The sequence below is a fragment of the Danio rerio genome, chromosome 4, assembly GCF_052040795.2.
Source record: "Danio rerio strain M-AB ecotype USA chromosome 4, GRCz13ab, whole genome shotgun sequence".
Lineage (NCBI taxonomy): Eukaryota > Metazoa > Chordata > Actinopteri > Cypriniformes > Danionidae > Danio > Danio rerio.
In genome coordinates, this window is record NC_141024.2 from 36867341 (window position 1) to 36886401 (window position 19061).

The 19061-nt window shown below is 36.5% G+C and overlaps 2 protein-coding genes and 1 long non-coding RNA gene across 8 annotated transcripts in view; 1 reads left to right on the forward strand and 2 right to left on the reverse strand.

The window, feature by feature from the left end:
- LOC148680292 (uncharacterized) overlaps positions 1-19061 on the reverse strand; it is a 790608-nt gene that overhangs the window by 370977 nt on the left and 400570 nt on the right. The window lies entirely within an intron of this gene.
- Positions 1-19061, reverse strand: part of LOC141381693 (uncharacterized) — an 835171-nt gene that overhangs the window by 1235 nt on the left and 814875 nt on the right. Inside the window, exons 1-3 of one of the 3 annotated variants that reach the window (XM_088650754.1) lie at positions 5322-5582; positions 4952-5052; positions 562-4068 (exon numbers count right to left, since the gene is read on the reverse strand). In XM_088650754.1, the coding sequence (XP_088506880.1) occupies positions 562-756 (195 nt within the window). In that variant the 5' untranslated portion in view covers positions 757-4068; positions 4952-5052; positions 5322-5582. Of the gene's footprint in view, positions 1-561; positions 5053-5321; positions 5583-19061 lie in introns of those variants that run through there. The other 2 variants (XM_088650753.1, XM_087249487.2) reach the window with 2 other exon arrangements.
- si:dkey-165e24.1 overlaps positions 6239-19061 on the forward strand; it is a 56450-nt gene continuing 43627 nt past the window's right edge. For 2 of the 4 annotated variants that reach the window (XM_087245699.1, XM_088649643.1), the window contains exons 1-4: positions 6239-6319; positions 15125-15236; positions 15528-15632; positions 16241-16345. In XM_087245699.1, the coding sequence (XP_087101825.1) occupies positions 15193-15236; positions 15528-15632; positions 16241-16345 (254 nt within the window). In that variant the 5' untranslated portion in view covers positions 6239-6319; positions 15125-15192. Of the gene's footprint in view, positions 6320-12136; positions 12246-15124; positions 15237-15527; positions 15633-16240; positions 16346-19061 lie in introns of those variants that run through there. The other 2 variants (XM_087245700.1, NM_001444692.1) reach the window with 1 other exon arrangement.

The window sequence follows — 19061 nt, forward strand, 5'->3', positions numbered from 1 at the left end:
GGTTTAAGATAAGTTTTTGTGTCTCCAGAATGTATTTGTAAAATGTTGGCTCAAAATACCCATCAGATTATTTATGATACCTTTCTCTATATTTAAAATTTGAGCTGTGATGATATTATAGCTGATTTGTTGCTTGTGCCTTTAATACAAATGAGCTAGTTCATTAAGTTAAATCCCAAATTGATTTGCACATACAGTATTTTATAGAAACTATTCAAAAGAGCAATAAGTGCTAATTGCAAATAAGTGTTTTCAGATTCATCACATGAACTACATTTTGGTAGAAAAAATATTTTTTTTCGTATACATTTTCCAATAAGTTATGTAATGCAAACAACAGAACAACAACAACAAAAAAAAACTAAGGAAAAGTTTAATTTGTACTCTTCGTGTTATTTTAATCAAACAGCCTTCTGTGATGTTTTATCCACTGTGCATCTGACACTACTATAATCGTTATTAAGGCAACAATGTCATTTTATTTCAACATTTTTTATGTCTCTTGAAGGTTAACACTTTTAAATGTGTGTGGATTACAGATGTGCAGCATATAATGTGTACCTTAAAAGTTGTGTGATTGGAAGAGTCGAATTTTGCTCTTCCATCTGGTCTTCCGTTTACTTTCAGGTGACTGAGCTCAATGATGTCCCCGACATAGAGCTCATTTAGTGCTTCTTCCCGCCACACTGAGACATCGTGTACTACGGAGCCACATTTCATCTGCAGGTCCAGGATCGGTATGTGAGCGCGAGTCATTCTGGGCACTTCAACCTGGAAAATGACAAAAATGTCAGTACTATACTATAGTGTTTTTTTTTTTTCTTAATCCTGGGACAGGAATTTACTGTCACTGAGTCGGACTGTTTGTTTTGGTGATTTGAAATGTCAACATTAGCAGAAATCGCCTGTCTAAAGACATGCGGTACAGCTGAATTGGGTAGAGTAAATTGTCTGTAGTGAATGAGTGTATATGTGTATGAGTGGATGTTTTCCGGAGATGGCTGGCAGCTGGAAGGGCATCTGCTGCGTAAAACAAATGCTGGATAAGTTAGCGGTTCATTCTGCTGTGGCAACCCCCAAATTAATAAAGGGACCAAGCCGAAAAGAAAATTAATGAATGAATTCACTTACTTTTTCTAACTGTCCCCGTAGACTCAGGTACCCAGTTTCACTGAAGATATCCTCTTCCTCTCCTGTTATAGGTCGTGAAGGAGGACAGAGGACCTCCCTTGCAGCTCTTTTAGCCTCCTCACTTTTGACTAGAGGAGCCGTCTTAAATTTGATGGTGCCTTTATTTACAAATAAACATCAGCGGCCATATTTGTTTGAGTTGGTTACATTTTTTACGATATATGAGTGTCTCTCTTTAAATTCAGGGTCACTGCCATTTTTTATGGAAAGATAAACTACATCACCATCTGTAAGGGCACATAAAGATGTGACTTTGTAGGTGTCAACCATTATTTTGTTTTCATGTTTAATAAATGTCACAGCCTTTTGGCTACTGTGCACTTTAACACAGGTGATGTGCAGTGGTGGTGGGCAGCTGTACGGTGTTGCCATCCTAAGAATAAGAAAAAAAGGTTACTTTGTATTAGTTGTAAATATTATGTGGAATAAATTATCATTTCTTTTTAACTCAATTCATCAATTAAACATATCAATTAAACCAAATTCTGTTTGTCTTGACTGGAATGTTGCGCTAAATCCTCCTTTAAAATATCATATATTGTGTTTTATAGGAGAGAGAAACTCAAAGATTTGTAAGCATATAAGGGAGGAGTAAATTGTTAATTATTTTTTTGGGGGGGTGGGGGGGTTATTTATGCTTTTAAAGGTGATTAAATATTTTGTATTGGCCAGAGTCTAACAATCTAGGCCCAAATCAAGGCCTTCCCAACATCTCACGAATAAAGACAATAGGAAAATATTGGCATACAATGAAGAGTAAAACTCTTTAAAACCTACACCTTTAATTTACCAAACTTGTCACCAGTAATAGTTAATTTTACCAAATCATACCCTAGGTGGGTGTGGAATGTCCTAACCTAACATTGTCTCAGTCTGCCCATGCATAGTACTGTATAACTATAATCATATTGGCATATCAGAAATAACAATTGGATAATTATAAATTGACACATTTTTACAGAATACCATCAATGCACTGTTTTATGAAACTTGTAAGACACTATAAGTCCTGCCTCTGACAATATAGTTTATAATGCTGTAATTGTTAAAATGTGGAAAAAAATACCTGCAAAAAACACTTCCTATCAGATCAAATCCTGCCAGAAAAAGTATTGTAGTTTACCAATTTCTATTTATTTCTTTAGATTTTGAGATTTTTGGTATGGGATTTTATCGAGGTCTGCAGTGTAGTATACAATTCATCGAAAATCCAGTAATAAATAATGCATTTATTCTTAGGAGTATTAACCTGTGCAGATACTCTGAGCACCGTTAAATATAAGCCACTGTTATATTTTTATATTTTATTATCAATTGGGCGTATAGTATTACACAATGTTTTATTTATATAAAGCATTTTTCTCAAGTTTTTTAAAAATATTTTATTATTACACAAGAAGTTGGTAAAGGGTTCACTGTGAACATCAGCCTGCTTTCAAGATTTAAGATAAGTCTTTTGTGTCTTCAAAATGTGTCTAAAGTTTCAGCTCAAAATACCCATCAGATTATTTATTATACCTTTCTGGATATATATTAAAAGTTACATGAACATTATTTAAAGTAAAAAGTTAAACACAAACACAGCTGAATCAAATATTGAGTATTATTTAAAGAGCATATTGTAGGTTAGACACCCCAGTGAGACAATGTGTGTAAGAGTAAAGTAAAAATTTGATTTTCTTTAAAATAAACGTTAAAGCATATTATTAAGCCGTTTGGAGTCGTTTTAAGTCACAGAAATTTACTTCCGCGTTTGAATCGCCAGACCGGAAGTAACGTAGGACTAGGGAGTTCGCGCATATAAACACTATGAAGACAACTGATCACGGTGCGCGTTTGGATGCCGAGATAAGATATTCTGAGACTCACACAAACGACAGACCACAGCCATACAATTATAAGCCTGTGGACAGACGAGCAGACAGACCAGCAGTCTGAGAAGTGTAATTTAACTCTTTTGTGAGGGAGAACAGAGCAGGTTTATGCTGAGGCCAGTGTTGGCTTACAGAGAGATATGTAAGATAACAAAACCTTATCTAGCAACAGCAAAGCTAGTATTAATCATCTATAAGTATTAATACTTACCAGTACAGAAACTAATGAGCATTTAACACAGTAATGCCACATTGACACTATTTTTAATAGTAGATAAGTGAATACAAAACACAAATAACACAGAACGTCTGGAATAATGCAGAAACATGTAAACAAGGTACTGGAAAATCTTTTTTATTTTACAAAAGGTTTTCAGAGCTTTTGTATTAAAATAAAAACAACATCAAATATTAAAACAATTAAAATAAGTTTTTAAATGTCTTTTTTTCATTGGGTATAAGATTATCTGTATCAGATCCCATTTAGGCTACAATCCATAAAAAGACAAGTACAGTTGTTATAGTATAAAATATTTACAAAGATTTGATCAACAGATCTGATCTGCATTTATGATTAAATAAACTTCAACCCTAATTCAAGTTCAAATTTAATGCAACTCAAGTTCAAGTTTTATTTATATAGTACAAAATCATAAGCAGTGTTAATACCCAGCATTTTTACTCTTTATATATGTATAAGTATCTGTGTGAGTGTGTGTATACTGAAAGGAAAATATATCATCAGACCCATTTAAAAGTAAACCTAAAATTATTTTTCAGTAAGTTGGCCAACGTTTATGTGGGTGCCACACCATCATGTCTTTAATGTGTGTTAAATTGTGAATGCTGTGTAAAAAGAAGCCAACAGCTTCATCCTTGTAAACCCGCTGGAAGGATCTAGAAAGGAGAGCAAATGTATTGGCCACTTCTGCATTCTCGTCGAGCCTGTGATAAACTCCAGTAGTCCACTGTCAGACACGCAGTGAGAGTTGATGCATATATTCTGGGGAAATAATGCAAAAGTTTAAATCATGTTTATTAATAAAGTATATTTTAAAATTCACCATATGATTTTTAATATAACACAATACAGAAAACCCAACCACATTTGCAGACCCCTGGATAGTGAACTGCAAACCATCTCACATATGCAGTAGACTGTACCCATTAGAAGTTGAGCATGTTAGAACAAACTTCAATTTTTGAATGTTATTTGTTTTTCTTCTACAAGATGAATATTCCTCATATGTGAATAAAAAGTGCCTTTCCTCATTGACAGGACAGAATATTTTTACTCTCCCTTAAGTGGTTTCAAACCTTATTGACTTTCTTCTGTTGATCACAAACCAAGATATTTTGAAGAAAGCTAAAAATCTGTAACCATTGACTTCTATAGTGGGAAAAACAGATATGGAAGTCAATGGTTACACGTTTCCAATATTAAAAAAAAAAAAGTCAAAGATAGTGTGAGTTTACCTGCCTGCATTATATAGAAATATTGTAGTAATTCTTTGCCCTTCTAGTTTTTGTTATCAAATAATACCATGTAACGTACAAATAATTCACGATAGGGGTCATAATATTTTACCCGATGAACGAGGTGAATGTCTGAGGTAAAATTGGTTTATATTCACACATTCTGACTTTCTCCTTAATAATATAATTTCAGAAGAGTATTATTTGCTAATCCCTAATATCATGTTAGCAGCCAATGACAATCAAAGTACAACATTGTTCACTGTCAGTTTAATAGTGCTAATGTGGTTTTTAAGTCATATTTACGTGTGATTTCAGTCATTATAATAAAAGTACTATGGTAAACAATACTGAGAATGTGTCACACAAGCTGTCACTAATCGAATGTGCGAATATAAAATCCACTTTACCTTAGTTGAGGTTACTCTGTGAGCCAAAGTGAAGCACGGTTGAGCGAGAGGCCAGTGGAGAGAAAGCCTTCAGCTCCGGGTCATCATCTGTCTCCTAAAGTCTAATAAACACATCACAAAGCAAACAAAGTCACAACGCTGTAACTATACAAGACATTTATTATATTAGCAAACTGATGCTACTAGCCATCTTATCATATGTGTACATTTTTACATGCTTTAAAAAGTATATTTAATATGCTTAACAATACAAGCTAGCAGCAGTGCTACAGTGCCAAAGTAAACACATCACGTTGCTTCAAATTACTCAAAGAATAATGCTTACGGACTTGAAAGTTGACAAACATAAACGAAAAACGAGTTGTCTTACCGTGTACAGCCATCGAGCTGCATCTCCGACTGATCCAGGAGTGTTTCTCGCCGTTCGAGTCAGCTATCGCTCTTATCGGATTCATCCCATTTCACGAACCAAAATAGCAAGAGGAAACTTGTGGACTTGATCTGTTGACAGGCTGGAGTTTGTGCAGTTTCCATAAACGCAATAATATACCACGATGATGATAAATTACGCCAAAACTAACAACCAGTTCTGCTATTAGCTCCTCTGCCCCACTGTAAACAGCGCGCGTCTGTCAGATAAGTCACTCTTCTGATGTCACCAGGGTGGTTAGAAAAAAAAGCGGAAGTGGGAAAACAGACACATTTTCTTTAAAATTTGTGCCATTGCACTTCGTAAAACATTTTAATATGGTATTTTATGGTTGTAATGAAGTTTACGGCCCTTCGCCGCCGGGAAGAAGGAGGCGGAGAACCGACGCAGGTTTAAAATATTTATTAGTAACAATGATGGCAGCTCCTCACGGAGACTGCCGTCTAAACCAAAACAAACGGACGGCAGCTCCTCACGGAGACTGCCGTCAAACTGAAAGCAAAAGTAAAATAAGTCCAGGCCCGATCCTCTCTCGGCTTCCTCTGCCATCGGTCCTCCTTTTATGGTCCAGAGCTCCTTCCGTGGGATCCGAGGCAGGTGCGCACCGCAGGTGTATCCACTTACGCGGTGGCCTCACCCCGTTCCCACGGCTCTCGGCCACGCCCCCTCGCCACAATGGTATTATAGAGTATTTTCACAGACGATTCTACCTTTTTAAAACAGTTTTTTAACCTACAATATGCTCTTTAAGTTCCAGTGGTTTGTGTGTTGTCTTGAAGACACACCCTACAGTCAGGAGAATCTCATGAATATTCATGTCAGTGCCACTAATTTTTCAGGATATACCTGTAGATCACACAGGTGTGTTTTAGTGAAGTGAAAGAGTGAAAGAGCTCAGATTGTGTTCCTGCTGCACAAGAGCGTCTGTACTTCTGCATGTGAGTTTAACACTTCTACATTACGCTAATTTGTGGAGATGATGAAGGGGTTTTATGTGTGAGTGTGATTTAAATGTCTGATTCTGAAGATCAAATCCTCAAACTTTGATTAAACAAACTTTTGATTTTTGTCAAAACAGTCATTTGAACTTTGTGCCAAAAAAAAAAAAAAACGTTAATTTTAATCCCCTGAAAATGTTTATACACTTCTATATCACGGTGACTTAATCATTTCAGATCATTCAGCACAAAACATAATTTTAAACATTGAGAGTCTCAAACGCGAAAGTAAAGTTAAACCAGATGTTCCAGTTGAACAGGAAGAAGCTCTCCTGAAAAACAAGCTGATGTTTCTTATACAATCTGCATTTAACCCTTGACTATCAGCTTGACGTGCTTTTAGTACTAACTAAATAAAGACATAAAAAGTTATGACAAACTATTTAATCTTATTTTATAGGTTCAATACTGCTTTGAGTATTCTTAAAGAGATCTCTCAGATTAAATCTCAAATACCTTTTATATCTTCTTGAAATTTTCTATTAACACACTTGTGCTCAGAGAAACGGTATAAATATTTTCAGCTGCAGTGGTTTGGGTGTTGTTTTGATGACTCGCCCACAGTCAATAATATTTCAGGATATACCTGCAGAAGTGTTGTCAAAAATATAGGTATTTCGAAATGCATCGATACTGGATTATTTAAAACAATACAGTTTTGCTTTTAGTTGGTATGAATAGCAGCTTTGGTCTCTTGAGGGTTGATACACACTGCATATGAGCACATTCTATCAGTCCTACAATGTGATCTGATAAATGGCTGAAGGGTAAATGCCTGTAAGCTTTTTCTAGTGTTTCTGGAATCTTCGTTTTCTGCTCTGAATTTAATCTGACTCCAATTTTAAGTGACAACTGAATTTAGACTATTTCTAATTATAAACAGGTCACATTTGTCGTTTATGAATCAATTTAGAGATTTGATTTATATCTGCTCCTATACTCTTCAATTATACATTCAAATTGGGACCAAATGCCTCTTAGAGTTTCATGTTCAGGGTTTACGTGTTTCTCACAGACTTGATCTCAATGTTCTGAAGTTAGTCAGAGGATGCAGAGTTAACTAATACCTCATAGTCTGGTTGCCTCCTGCTCACTTGTACTAAGTTTATTTAGTTATTTCCACACAACTTGCTACTCTTAGTGATCAACCAGAAATTAAAAGGTCTGCCATACCTCCTGCTCCATACAGTCATATGAGCTTAAAAAACTATAAAATCATGTCACAACCAGTGATGTAAAGTAAAAAAATTACAAATATTCAAACTACTGTTATCGAGAATTTTGTCTCAAAATAGTTGTTCAATAAAAGTTGTTTTATATATATATATGTACTTTTACTTTACCTTGAGTACATTTTTTAGTGCAATATCGGTACTTTTACTCCACTACTGTCCTTCAACCTGCAAGCACTACATTATTTTCTTTTTTCTATGGGAGATATCCAGTCCAATTAAATCACACATAGAAGGTAAATCAGATCATAATGAACTACCATAAGACATGGGCGATTTAGAATTACATCAAAATTGTCCAAGAAGATGTCCAAAATCTTTACACGCATTGACCCAGAGACTGTTTAGATGATGTCACTGATGAGAAGATGGAAGATGTTTACTGTATGATGACCGAAATGGCCTTAAACACCCAGCAGACACAAGACATCAACATGACGTTAGATTGACGTTGTACCTCAACGTTGAAGGGACATTGCATTTTGTTTGCACCTCTGGATCCAATTCTCTCACACATCCTCCAGAACATTACCCTAACCATAGTGCAGGCTCTAACACACACCATAAACACTTTACTCCACTCTAGCACATTTCCAACCATCTTTAAGCAGGCCTGGGTAACCTCATTGCCCAAGCAGGTTCTAAATAATCATTTCTGCTTTTACTGGACCTGTCTGCTGCTTTGGATATGGTGAATCATTAGATTCTTTATCAGGTCTTCAGTCAGCCCAACTGAAATGTACCACTTCTCATTACCTCTCTGCATTGGTTACCAGTAGAGGATTGCGTCAAGTTCAAATCACTGATGCTGTCTTACAGGACAGCCACTGGCACTGCATTCTCTTACCTCCACCTGCTGCTGAAGGTCTACATACCATCCAGGGGCCTTTGATTAGTGAGTGAGCACTACCTGTGGTACCATCACAAAGAGGCTATAAGTCACTTTATAAAACCTCTTCCTTCAATATTCCCACAAAGTCTGCAGATTCGCTGGTATTAAAACAACAAGTAAAAACCCATCTCTTCCGAGATCACCTAAACAAAAAATAAGGGCCCCCTCCTCTCTCCCCACTTCACCACACAACAACCCCAAAACATTATCAATTTTGAGTGTGCCTCACACAGGTGAGTGGGCTATACAAACCACCTATAGAAAACACACTCTTTTATCCCTCTAAGACTTTATCAAACACTTGCACCAGCAAATTTGCACCGGACACGTTCCTGTAATAACTCCATATAAAAGAAAACATGCATTTAAGAAGTGGTGAGAGGGCTTGACAAACCATCTGTAGAAACACTCCTCTCTTAAAAAAAAAAGAAAGAAAAAAGTCCAACCTCTAACTAGCGCTTACTTCTTTGAGCACTAACAGTGCCTATGTATAATTATCACTTCTGGTGTGTATTGCCTCCTATTGTTGAATCGCTGAATGCCTTCTCAATTGTAAGTAACATGGGACAAAAGGGTTTGCTTAATGTACTGTAAATGTATGCTACTTACACATAAAACTGCTAGCCTCTGGTTGTGTTTTTACACATCTTCTTAACTAGATTATTGTCTGAAAGACATTTATACCTTACTTCCAGTGCTGTATTTGATAGATTTCGCAAAGGCTTTAGTTCTTTTAATTGTCGGCTGGTACTAGTGTCAGTTTTGCAACTTGTGTGAAACAATACTTGTGGCATTTGTGCTTTGATTGATGGAAAACAGCAATAGTGAGATAAACTTATGGCCTGGGGTCCGTTCTTCGTACCTCGCTTAAATGATCTAAGATTATTTGGCAGATCCTGGATCTTTTAATCTTGATAACTGATCTCTCGCTAATTTGGTTCTTCAAACAAGTTCGCGAATCAGGTTAGAATGTCTGGATAAACTGATCTGAGATCGAGGCGTGTGTTGTGAAGAACACATCTATCGATCCTCGATATCATGATCAGCAATGCAACGATTGGCTGACATCACAGCACAGCAGCGTAATGACATCATCTGATTAATATTCAATTATCCATGTGAGCAAAATTACATCAAATTAGCAGTAAACGACTTGTTAAATATGACACGCAATAATCTTCCACATTTGTTGTGAGCTGCAGGCTTTACACTTTCATGTGTCAAGAGTATTTATCATGTATTTCAATGCAAATCAATGTATTTAGTTCTACATTTAGAAAAGATTTTCTTTATTATAGTAGCCGTTTTTTTAATCGGTGTAAAGAATAACTGGTTGTTTACGAAAGCATTTTCATATAGGCAAAGGCGTCTGCAACTTTTGTGAAGCATCATCACTGGCATATTAATTGTCAAAACATGACTATTGACTGCATAAATTATTATTAAAAAAATATTAAATATTATGACTGCATAAATGTATTATTGCTTTTTAAAAAAGTCACATAATTGTGCATTTCTATTATACACAATTTAAGCGATCTAAAAAGTTCATATAAATAAGCTTTCTCTTTGCACCAGCAGGTGGCAGTCTTTGTACTTTCATTTCGAGGGTGCAGATTGCATACGTTTTATTAATATGTATAACTTAATTTATTATATTAATGACTATAACTTTATATATATAGTTAAAAATATGTACCATTTTCCCAAGTGTATATAACTACTACTGTAAGAAAATATCAGAATTGGGATCATACTATCTGTATTATCTTTTCTTGAACTAAGCCGATCTAATCCTGTTTATATTAATTGAACCTGCTCCCGATCAGGTTTGACCTAGCAGAACTGTTGCTAAGACAACAACTCTCGGATCAGCTTTGAAGAACGAAACGATCCTCGATCGTGTCAAATCGTCAATATCCAAATCCAGCTAACTGAGTAATCCACGTACGAAGAACGGACCCCTGCTGGCATTGTTAACTAATTTTGAGAGGATCACATGCTTATGATTGTTTACGACTGGTCCCATATCAGCTCATGATTGACTTACCAATCAAATGATTCCTAACTCACTATAAATAACCAGTGTTTTCTTATCTCAGTATCTTTGTCTTTAAGAATCCACCCTACTCCTCCTTCTTTCCAGATGGATGACACGCCAGCGCGGTGATCAGCACTGTTGCCTCGCAACAAGAATGTCTCTGGTTAAAGTCCCTACTAAACCAGTTGGCATTTTTGCGCAGACTTTGCTCAATCTCCCCATGCTCGTGTGGGTTTTCCCCGGTTTCTCCAGTTTCCTCATGCAGTCTAAGTAAATTGAATATACCAAATTGATACCATAGCCAAGCTCAGCAGAGTTCATCGAGATCTACCTGAGCTTAAACTCCCCTCTCGTCCTGCAAATGGGAGGGAGCCCAAGGCTCAAGCCTTTCTCATAAATTCAGGGCTCTCTCCTGGGACAGCATGCCAAACAAGCTTTATTATCAATCATCAGCTAAGTGTGAACTCTTTGATATGATGAAAAGTTTTTTGTGTGTTAGTGGGATTTACTGTGTCTGATCATGAAGTTTTCAGCCTCAAATACCATTTAAACACTATGTCAAAACATCATTAAACACAATGTCAAAAGTATACTTTTTAATCCCTTGAAAATATCTGTACTTTTCTATATCAGTCTTTAGAGAGTCTCAAAGAGTCTCAAACTTGAAAGTAAAGTTAAACCAGACCTTCCAGTTGAACAGGAAGAAACTCTGCTGAAAAACAACAAGCTGATGTTCCTTACACAAACTGCATTTAACCCTCAACTGTCAGCTGATTTCAGTTCTAACTCACTAACTACTTAAAACTAAATTAATTGGCTAAACTTTAAGTTATCTTGACAATATACAGTTGAAGTCAGAATTATTCGCCCCCCTTTGAATTTGCTTTTCTTTTTTAAATATTTTTCAAATGATGTTTAACAGAGCAAGGAAATTTTCACAGTATGTCTGATAATGTTTTTTTCTTCTGGAGAAAGTTGTATTTGTTTTATTTTGGCTAGAATAAAAGCAGTTTTTAATTTTTTATTAACCAATTTAAGCTCAGTATTATTAGCACCTTTAAGCTATATATTTTATTCGATAGTCTACAGAACAAACCATCGTTATACAATAACTTGCCTCATTACCCTAACCTGCCCAGTTAACCTAATTAACCTAGTTAAGGCTTTAAATGTCACTTTAAGCTGTATAAAAGTGGCTTGAAGAATATCTAGTCTAATATTATTAACTGTCATCATGGCAAAGATAAATCAGTTTTTATAGATGAGTTATTAACACTATTATGAATAGAAATGTGTTGAAGAAATCTCTCTCTGTTTAACAGAAATTAGGAAAAAAATGAACAGGGGGGGCGAATAATTCTGACTTCAACTCATATACTCGTATATTATTTTATTTTATAGGTCCAATACAGCTTGACGTATTCTTCAGAGACCACTCAGATTTAATCTTATATACTTTTTTATTCTGAAAATATTCTATTAACACACTTTTGCTCAGAGAAACTACTAAGATATTTTCAGCTCCAGTGGTTTGTGTGCTGCCTACCATCAGGAGAATCTCATGAATCACACCGCCACACGGTGGAGCCAATAATATTTCAGGATATACCTGTAGATCACACAGGTGTGTTTTAGTGAAGTGAAAGAGTGAAAAAGCTCAGATTGTGTTCCTGCTGCACAAGAGCGTCTGTACTTCTGCATGTGAGTTTAACACTTCTACATTACGCTGATTTGTGGAGATGATGAAGGGGTTTTATGTGTGTGAGTGTGATTTAAATGCCTGATCCTGAAGATCAAAACCTCTAACTCTGATTAAACATGGTGTCAAAAAAACATTTTTCTTATGAAAATGTTTGTACTCTATATCAGGGTGACTCGATCATTTCAGATTATTCAGTAAAAAATATAACTTTAAACATAGAGTCACAAACTTGAAAGTAAAGTTAATGCAGACCTTCCAGTTGAACAGGAAGAAACTGCTAAAAAACAACAAGCTGATGTTCCTTACACAATCTGCCTTCACTTAGTAGTCAGTTGACATTTTAGTACTAACTAGCTAACTAAATAATTATAATATAATCAATAAAGGACTAAAGCTGAGGTTATCTTGACAAAATATATATTCTTAATTTATAGGTCCAATATGGCTCTAAGTATTCTTCAGAGACCTCTCATATTTAATCTCAAATACCCTTTTTTGTTTTCTTGAAATGTTATATTAACAAACTCTGAGAAACAATATAAATATTTTCAGTTCCAGTGGTTTTGGTGTTGTCTTGAGGACCTGAATCATTTTCATGTCAGTTTCTCGCTGCAGAAGTGGAAAAAGAAGTGCAGAAAGTTTAACATTGATTAACATTTGATGAGGTCAACAATATTTAGTGTGTTAGTGAAGATAGTATCCATACTGCTAGTTACTACATCAAGGTCATTTGTGTTTATGGGTACATTTTAAAAAACAGAAAAATCAGGTAAATTATTCATAATTCGTGTGGATAATTTAGTGGATGGGACGATAGTTCCACCTGTGCGATATATCTGTGCAGATCTGCTCATTATTGGAATACACAGGTTATAAAATACAGTTTTACTTAGTTCTTTACACACAATTACTCGTACTACAGACACAATTACTACAACATGTAACTGATGCACCAACCCCCTAAACCAATTCTGTTAAACTACAAGCACAATTCCTGCATTATACTCAAATTGCAGGTTTAAAACACTTTTTTTCAAAACACAACACGCAATTCTCTGCATTTTGCACAATTTTCATGCAGAAAATCTCTTGTTTTCACAAGGAATACTCTGTCATTCAAAATTGTTAAGTCAGTTGTCCTACTTTGCATGCTAACTCATCACATGAGTAAACACCTGTCACACTTTCAATTTAGAAATCAGAGCTCATCTGGATCATAACTGGTTCACTGTCCACCCACAATTTTTAGTTGTTTATCTCCCTTTCCATATTCTCCATTCTTCAAACCTATTGAGGATTTTTTTTTGACTGGAAATGGAAAGTTAATGACCGAAATCCACACACACGTATACCCCTTCTCCAAGCTATAACAGTTGATGCTTTTCATGGCTAGATTTACCTTGCAAGGTGACATTTAATTTAATTTTTTTCATAATAATTTTTTTTACAGTAACTGTATTATGTTGCCTATATCTGATTCGTTTGCCTGTCTGTTTACACGTTGTTTTAATTATGACCCATATCCATGTCGAGCATGCATAAAGGCAGATTCTAGCATCTGTGCCATGATGTTATGTATAATCCATTTATGAATAATATTGTTTTGTTTGCTTCTAACCATCCACACAAAATATTCTTATTATTTTGTTGCTGTCGTAACATGGATATTTTCTCAAGTTGTCATTAAATGTGGAGCTAACAAATTACTAGATAAAATAAGAATTTAATGGGTTGTCATCACTTAAACAAGCTGAGTCCTTGCCAGAAGCGGCCCGGACTCTACACACAGACTCGGGCCAGACATGATTAACAGGAATCATCACAAACGGATGTGTGCGAGTGAGCTGCGGGCCATACTCGGCCCGGATAACACTCGCCGATGCTCGAGCTCGGGCCAATTACTACCTGCTATATGGGACTAGCCACGATGTAAGAAATTGTCTTGTTTTTAACTCTGCGAAATATGCGAAGTTTAGTAAAAGCAGTATGGCCCTGGTGTGTGTGTGTATGTGTGTAGTTTAAGATGTAGCTTTTGCCTGTGTGCACAGTGATGCGCACTGACTGTTGTTGGAGAGAATAAAGTTGTTCTATGTGAAGCCGCAGTGCGTGTATTAATAGCGACAAAAAGCAAAAGTTACAACACAAAGTTCGCCCAAATTTAAAATGATTTTGAGGCGGAGGTGGGAAAGGGCTGACATCGAAGCTTGCACTTATGGTTTATGTGCTGAATGATGTCCTCCACCATTCAGAGGAATGTGTGGGTACGAGAGAGATCTCAGGTCTGGTGGGAGCAAATTGTGGCGTCTGACCACTTTCCTCCTCTGTGTTTCCTCTGATGTTGTTTACCGTGTCGGCATCTCCACACACGCTCTTACTTATGTCATTAAACCGCAGAGAAGCACCACATTGTTGCGAGTTTCATGATGTACATAATGAAATGCCTCAATAAATCCTCCGGGTGCTCCGGTTTCCCCCACAGTCGGTACAGGCGAATTGGGTAGGCTAAATTGTCCGTAGTGTATGAGTGTGTGTGTGTGGATGTTTCCCAGAGATGGGTTGTGGCTGGAAGGGCATCTACTGCGTAAAAACTTGCTGGATAAGTTGGTGGTTCATTCCGCTGTGGCGACCCTGGATTAATTAAGGGACTAAGCCAACAAGAAAATGAATGAATGAATGAACAAGCTAATTTGAGTCACATGTTTTGGGTTTGCCCTAGACTGGATCATGTGGAGTGCTTTGGATGATGTGAAATAACGTAAACTATATAACTGTTCTATCCCTCATCATGTGGTCTGTTTCAGTGCGGTGTTGTAAGTGAAGTGAGCATTGATTGCTATAAAGTGTGCTGTTCTTCATCTCAGTATATTCTCATCTCCAGGTGATGGTCAGCGGCTGATTGTTTCCTCAAAGCTCTGCTAATGTCTGCATTGGTGTTTTAGCTGCAGTATGGCAGAGGAGCGAGTAAAGGACTCTCTCTCAGAGAAACACAGGTATTGACTCTGTTTTTACACCATTATTTCAACACTTTCTCTGAAGAACAAAGACCAACAACAATGCACTTATTTGTGTTGCTAAGTCATGGACAACTTTAATCTGACAACCTGCTTGTAAGTCATCATCAGAGGGGTCAACTGAAAAAAAAAAAAAAACTCCAATATTTTGAATTTGGACTGCAATACCTAGTTCAACCACTATTCATTTGTCAATCCTACATACTGCACCTTTAAAGGAGACTGAAGTTTGTCCTGCAGTTTATTCCTCTGGTGTGTTTGTGTGTTCAGGGTGAGATCAGGATCATGTGTGTCCAGCTCTGTGTCTCTGAAGAGTGACTGCTCAAAAGAAGATCCACCAAAGTTCAGTGAGAAAACACCATCATCTGCTCAAAGGTATTTTGTGTTATTTTGTGCTTCACATTATTGCTCACACATGGACTGTTTACCAATATTTCAGTATTCATCATGAGATTTTATTGCTGTAAAATTATGCATATGTGTATACGCTTAATTCTTACACATTTCTAACTTTTATATGATACCTTGAAAAATATGGATATTCAGTACCATTTTCTAATAGTATGGTCTTGGGTGGCGTCGTGTTATTGTTGGGCGTGTGGCCTGGGGGTGGATTTGGTGTGGGGGAAAAATTATTTTTTCTCTGCTGCAAATGTATAGCAATAATTCAGAGTTGTTGTGAAAATTGTGCTTACTGACACCCCTGGTAAATGAACCATCCCATACTCTAAATCGTTACCTGACTGCCTAATCCAAGCCATTTCTCCTTCGAATAATAACCATACCACACAGTCATCTACCTAATGAACTTTATTCTGGTGAATGAGTTGAGGCATAATCTTTTGGTAGTACACAGACTTCTGTACATTCAATATAGAGCAGTTCAGTTTGCATGTAATGCATTAACAATTGTTATGTTGAAAGTGATATAAAAAAGACCAAATTCATGTAATCATTTTCCTCTGGTGTGTTTGTGTGTTCAGTGTGAGATCAGGATTATGTGTGTCCAGCTTTGTGTCTCTGAAGAGTGACTGCTCAAAAGAAGATCCACCAAAATTCAGCGAAAAAACACCATCATCTGCTCAAAGGTATTTTGTGCTTTACATTACTGCTCACATATGGACTGTTTGTTTAATGGTAAAAATATGCATATATGTATAGTAGTTTGTGCTTATATATTTTACTTATGACAATTAAAGTTATTTAATGCAGCATAAACTGGGCAACAAAGATGGATGTGTATGCTTGCATAAAAAAGATTATGCATGAACTATGGAAATAAAAGTGACAGAAACAAAGCCAAAATACATACTAAATATTTAATGTCATAAATACTATTGCTGAATTAGAATACAGGCGCTGCTCATATAATTAGAACATCATCAAAAGTTAATTTATTTCACTAACTCCATTTAAGAAGTGAAACTTGTATAATGTACACATTCATTCCACACAGACTGACACATTTCAAGAGTTTATTTATTTTCAATTTGATGACAACTAATAAACAAACCCAAATTAGGATCTCAGAAAAAGAGAATTTAACTTCTAGACCAATACAAAGAAAAGATTTTTTGAAATCTTGATGAACAGTATGAGCATGCACAGCACTCAATACTAAGTGTGGGCTCCTTTAGCCTGAATCACTACAGCTATTCAGTTTGGCACAGAGTGGATCGGTCTGTGTTATGCACTGCTCAGGTGTTCTGAGAGTCTGAGTTGCTCTGATAGTGGCCTTCAGTTCTTCTGCATTGTTGACTCTGGCATATCACATTTTCCTCTTTACGATACACATTGATTTTCAACGGGGTTGAGGTCAGGCGAGTTTGCGGGACAATTTAGAACAGGGATACCATGGTCCTTGAACCAGGTACTGGTGGCTTTGGCACTGTTTGTAGGTGCCAAGTCTTGTTACAAAATTATATCTGCATCTCCATAGAGCTGGTCAGCAGCAGAAGTGCTTTAAAACATCCTGGAGAAAAGCTGTGTTGACACCCCGAACCATCGCTGACTGTGAAAAATTTACACTGGACCTCAAGCAACACCTGTGGATTATGAGCCTCTCCTCTCTTTCTACAGTCTCTGGAACCCTGGTTTCCAAAGGAAATGCTAAATTTACCCCAGGCAAGACACTTTCGACACTGTCTTTTGTTCAAGAGTGGCTTGACAATGAGAAATGCGACAGCTAAAACCAATGTCTTGCAGATGTCTGTGCGTAGTGGTTCTTGAAGCACTGACTCCAGCTGCAGTTTCTCTCCAGGCTGCGGTTGACAACTGTCAAATCAGCCGTCTCCCCTATGATTGTGTAGCCTACAGAACAATACTAAGAGCGCATTTAAAGGGCTTTGCAGAGGTTTTGGGTTAATTGGCTGATTACAGTGTGGAACCAGGTGTTTTCAATTATAAACTTTTCACAATATTCTCATTTTCTGAGATGCTGAATTTGGGGTTTCATCAGTTGTCATCAAGATCATTTTTGAATAGAATTAGTCAAATAAATAGATAAATGAACTTTTTGAAATTATTATACTTATATGACCTGCATTTACTACAATACAATGTGAAAATCCTTATTTTCAATGTGACCATCACCAAACAAACTAACTGTGTGTGACGGGTGGCAGGTAGGCAGATGGAGCTAGACCTCCAATCTGACAAAAGTAATGATTTAGCCGACTACGCCACCTTGGAAATTTCACCCAAAGAATTTTAATACACGCACCACCCATATAAAAGGCACGCCCAAGTTCGCTCCACCAGATTGCAGTCAGAGACATTGGCACGGTACAAAAATAGATTTCTTTATTAACAAACCTCACATAAAAAACAGGATTAAAACCAATATTTCGACATTGACATGACAGTTCGTAAATTTATGAAGGTGCCACAGGGCCAGAGCTCGCCAGCGTTAGAGAAAGTGGCCAGGCTTTACTTCAGGCAAGTGAAAACCTACAATCCACTGTGTAAAAAAGAGGAGCACCTACAAGCACAAACCAGCACACAGCGATCACTACACACTGTGAGAAATTCTAAAATGTCCAATAAAATTAGCCTCCCACCCCGGGGAGCTCTGGCTCTGTCACCAGCCAAAAAGTCGGACCACTGCCCTGCAATTAAACAAAAAAATAAATCAGTTTACACAAGTAAATGATTAGATAAACAAAATATAAATGTAATAAAGTTGATAAATGAAAACAAAGAAAAGCAACTAAATTCCACCTTAAACAAGGGAGGAAACAATTAAATCTTAAGCCAAATTAATTACTAAAGAGAAAATAAATTAAACATCAATAATAAAAAAATACAACGATAAAGATTCACGCAAAAGCACAAAATGTAAGGAAAATCTCAATCAAAACATGCTGGATGAATAAGTCAAAATAATAAACAAATAAATCCAGCCACACTATATAGATTTATCCTATAGAGAAAATGAAACCCAAACAAACGAAGATAGATAAATGTACCAACAAAAAATAAATTAAATAGTCCTTGTGTAAACCAAAAACAGAACAACTCAAAAATATAAACAATTAAGAAAACAAAACGGAAGACAAAACCTAAGAAGACAGAAAACTTAAACAAAGAAAAAAAGAAGAAAAAAACACGGGAAACAGGACAGCACTGTAGCCCCACACGGATGCGGAGCGCCCGATGGAGCTCCCCTCGCAGAGTGCCGCCCAGCCTACAAACAGATTAGTCAATCGTCATGGTAAAGTCCAATATCTGCTATAAGCCATTTGCAACTACATGCATACACCTACCTACTGCTCACCAAAGGGAATCGGGGTTCAATCAATCACT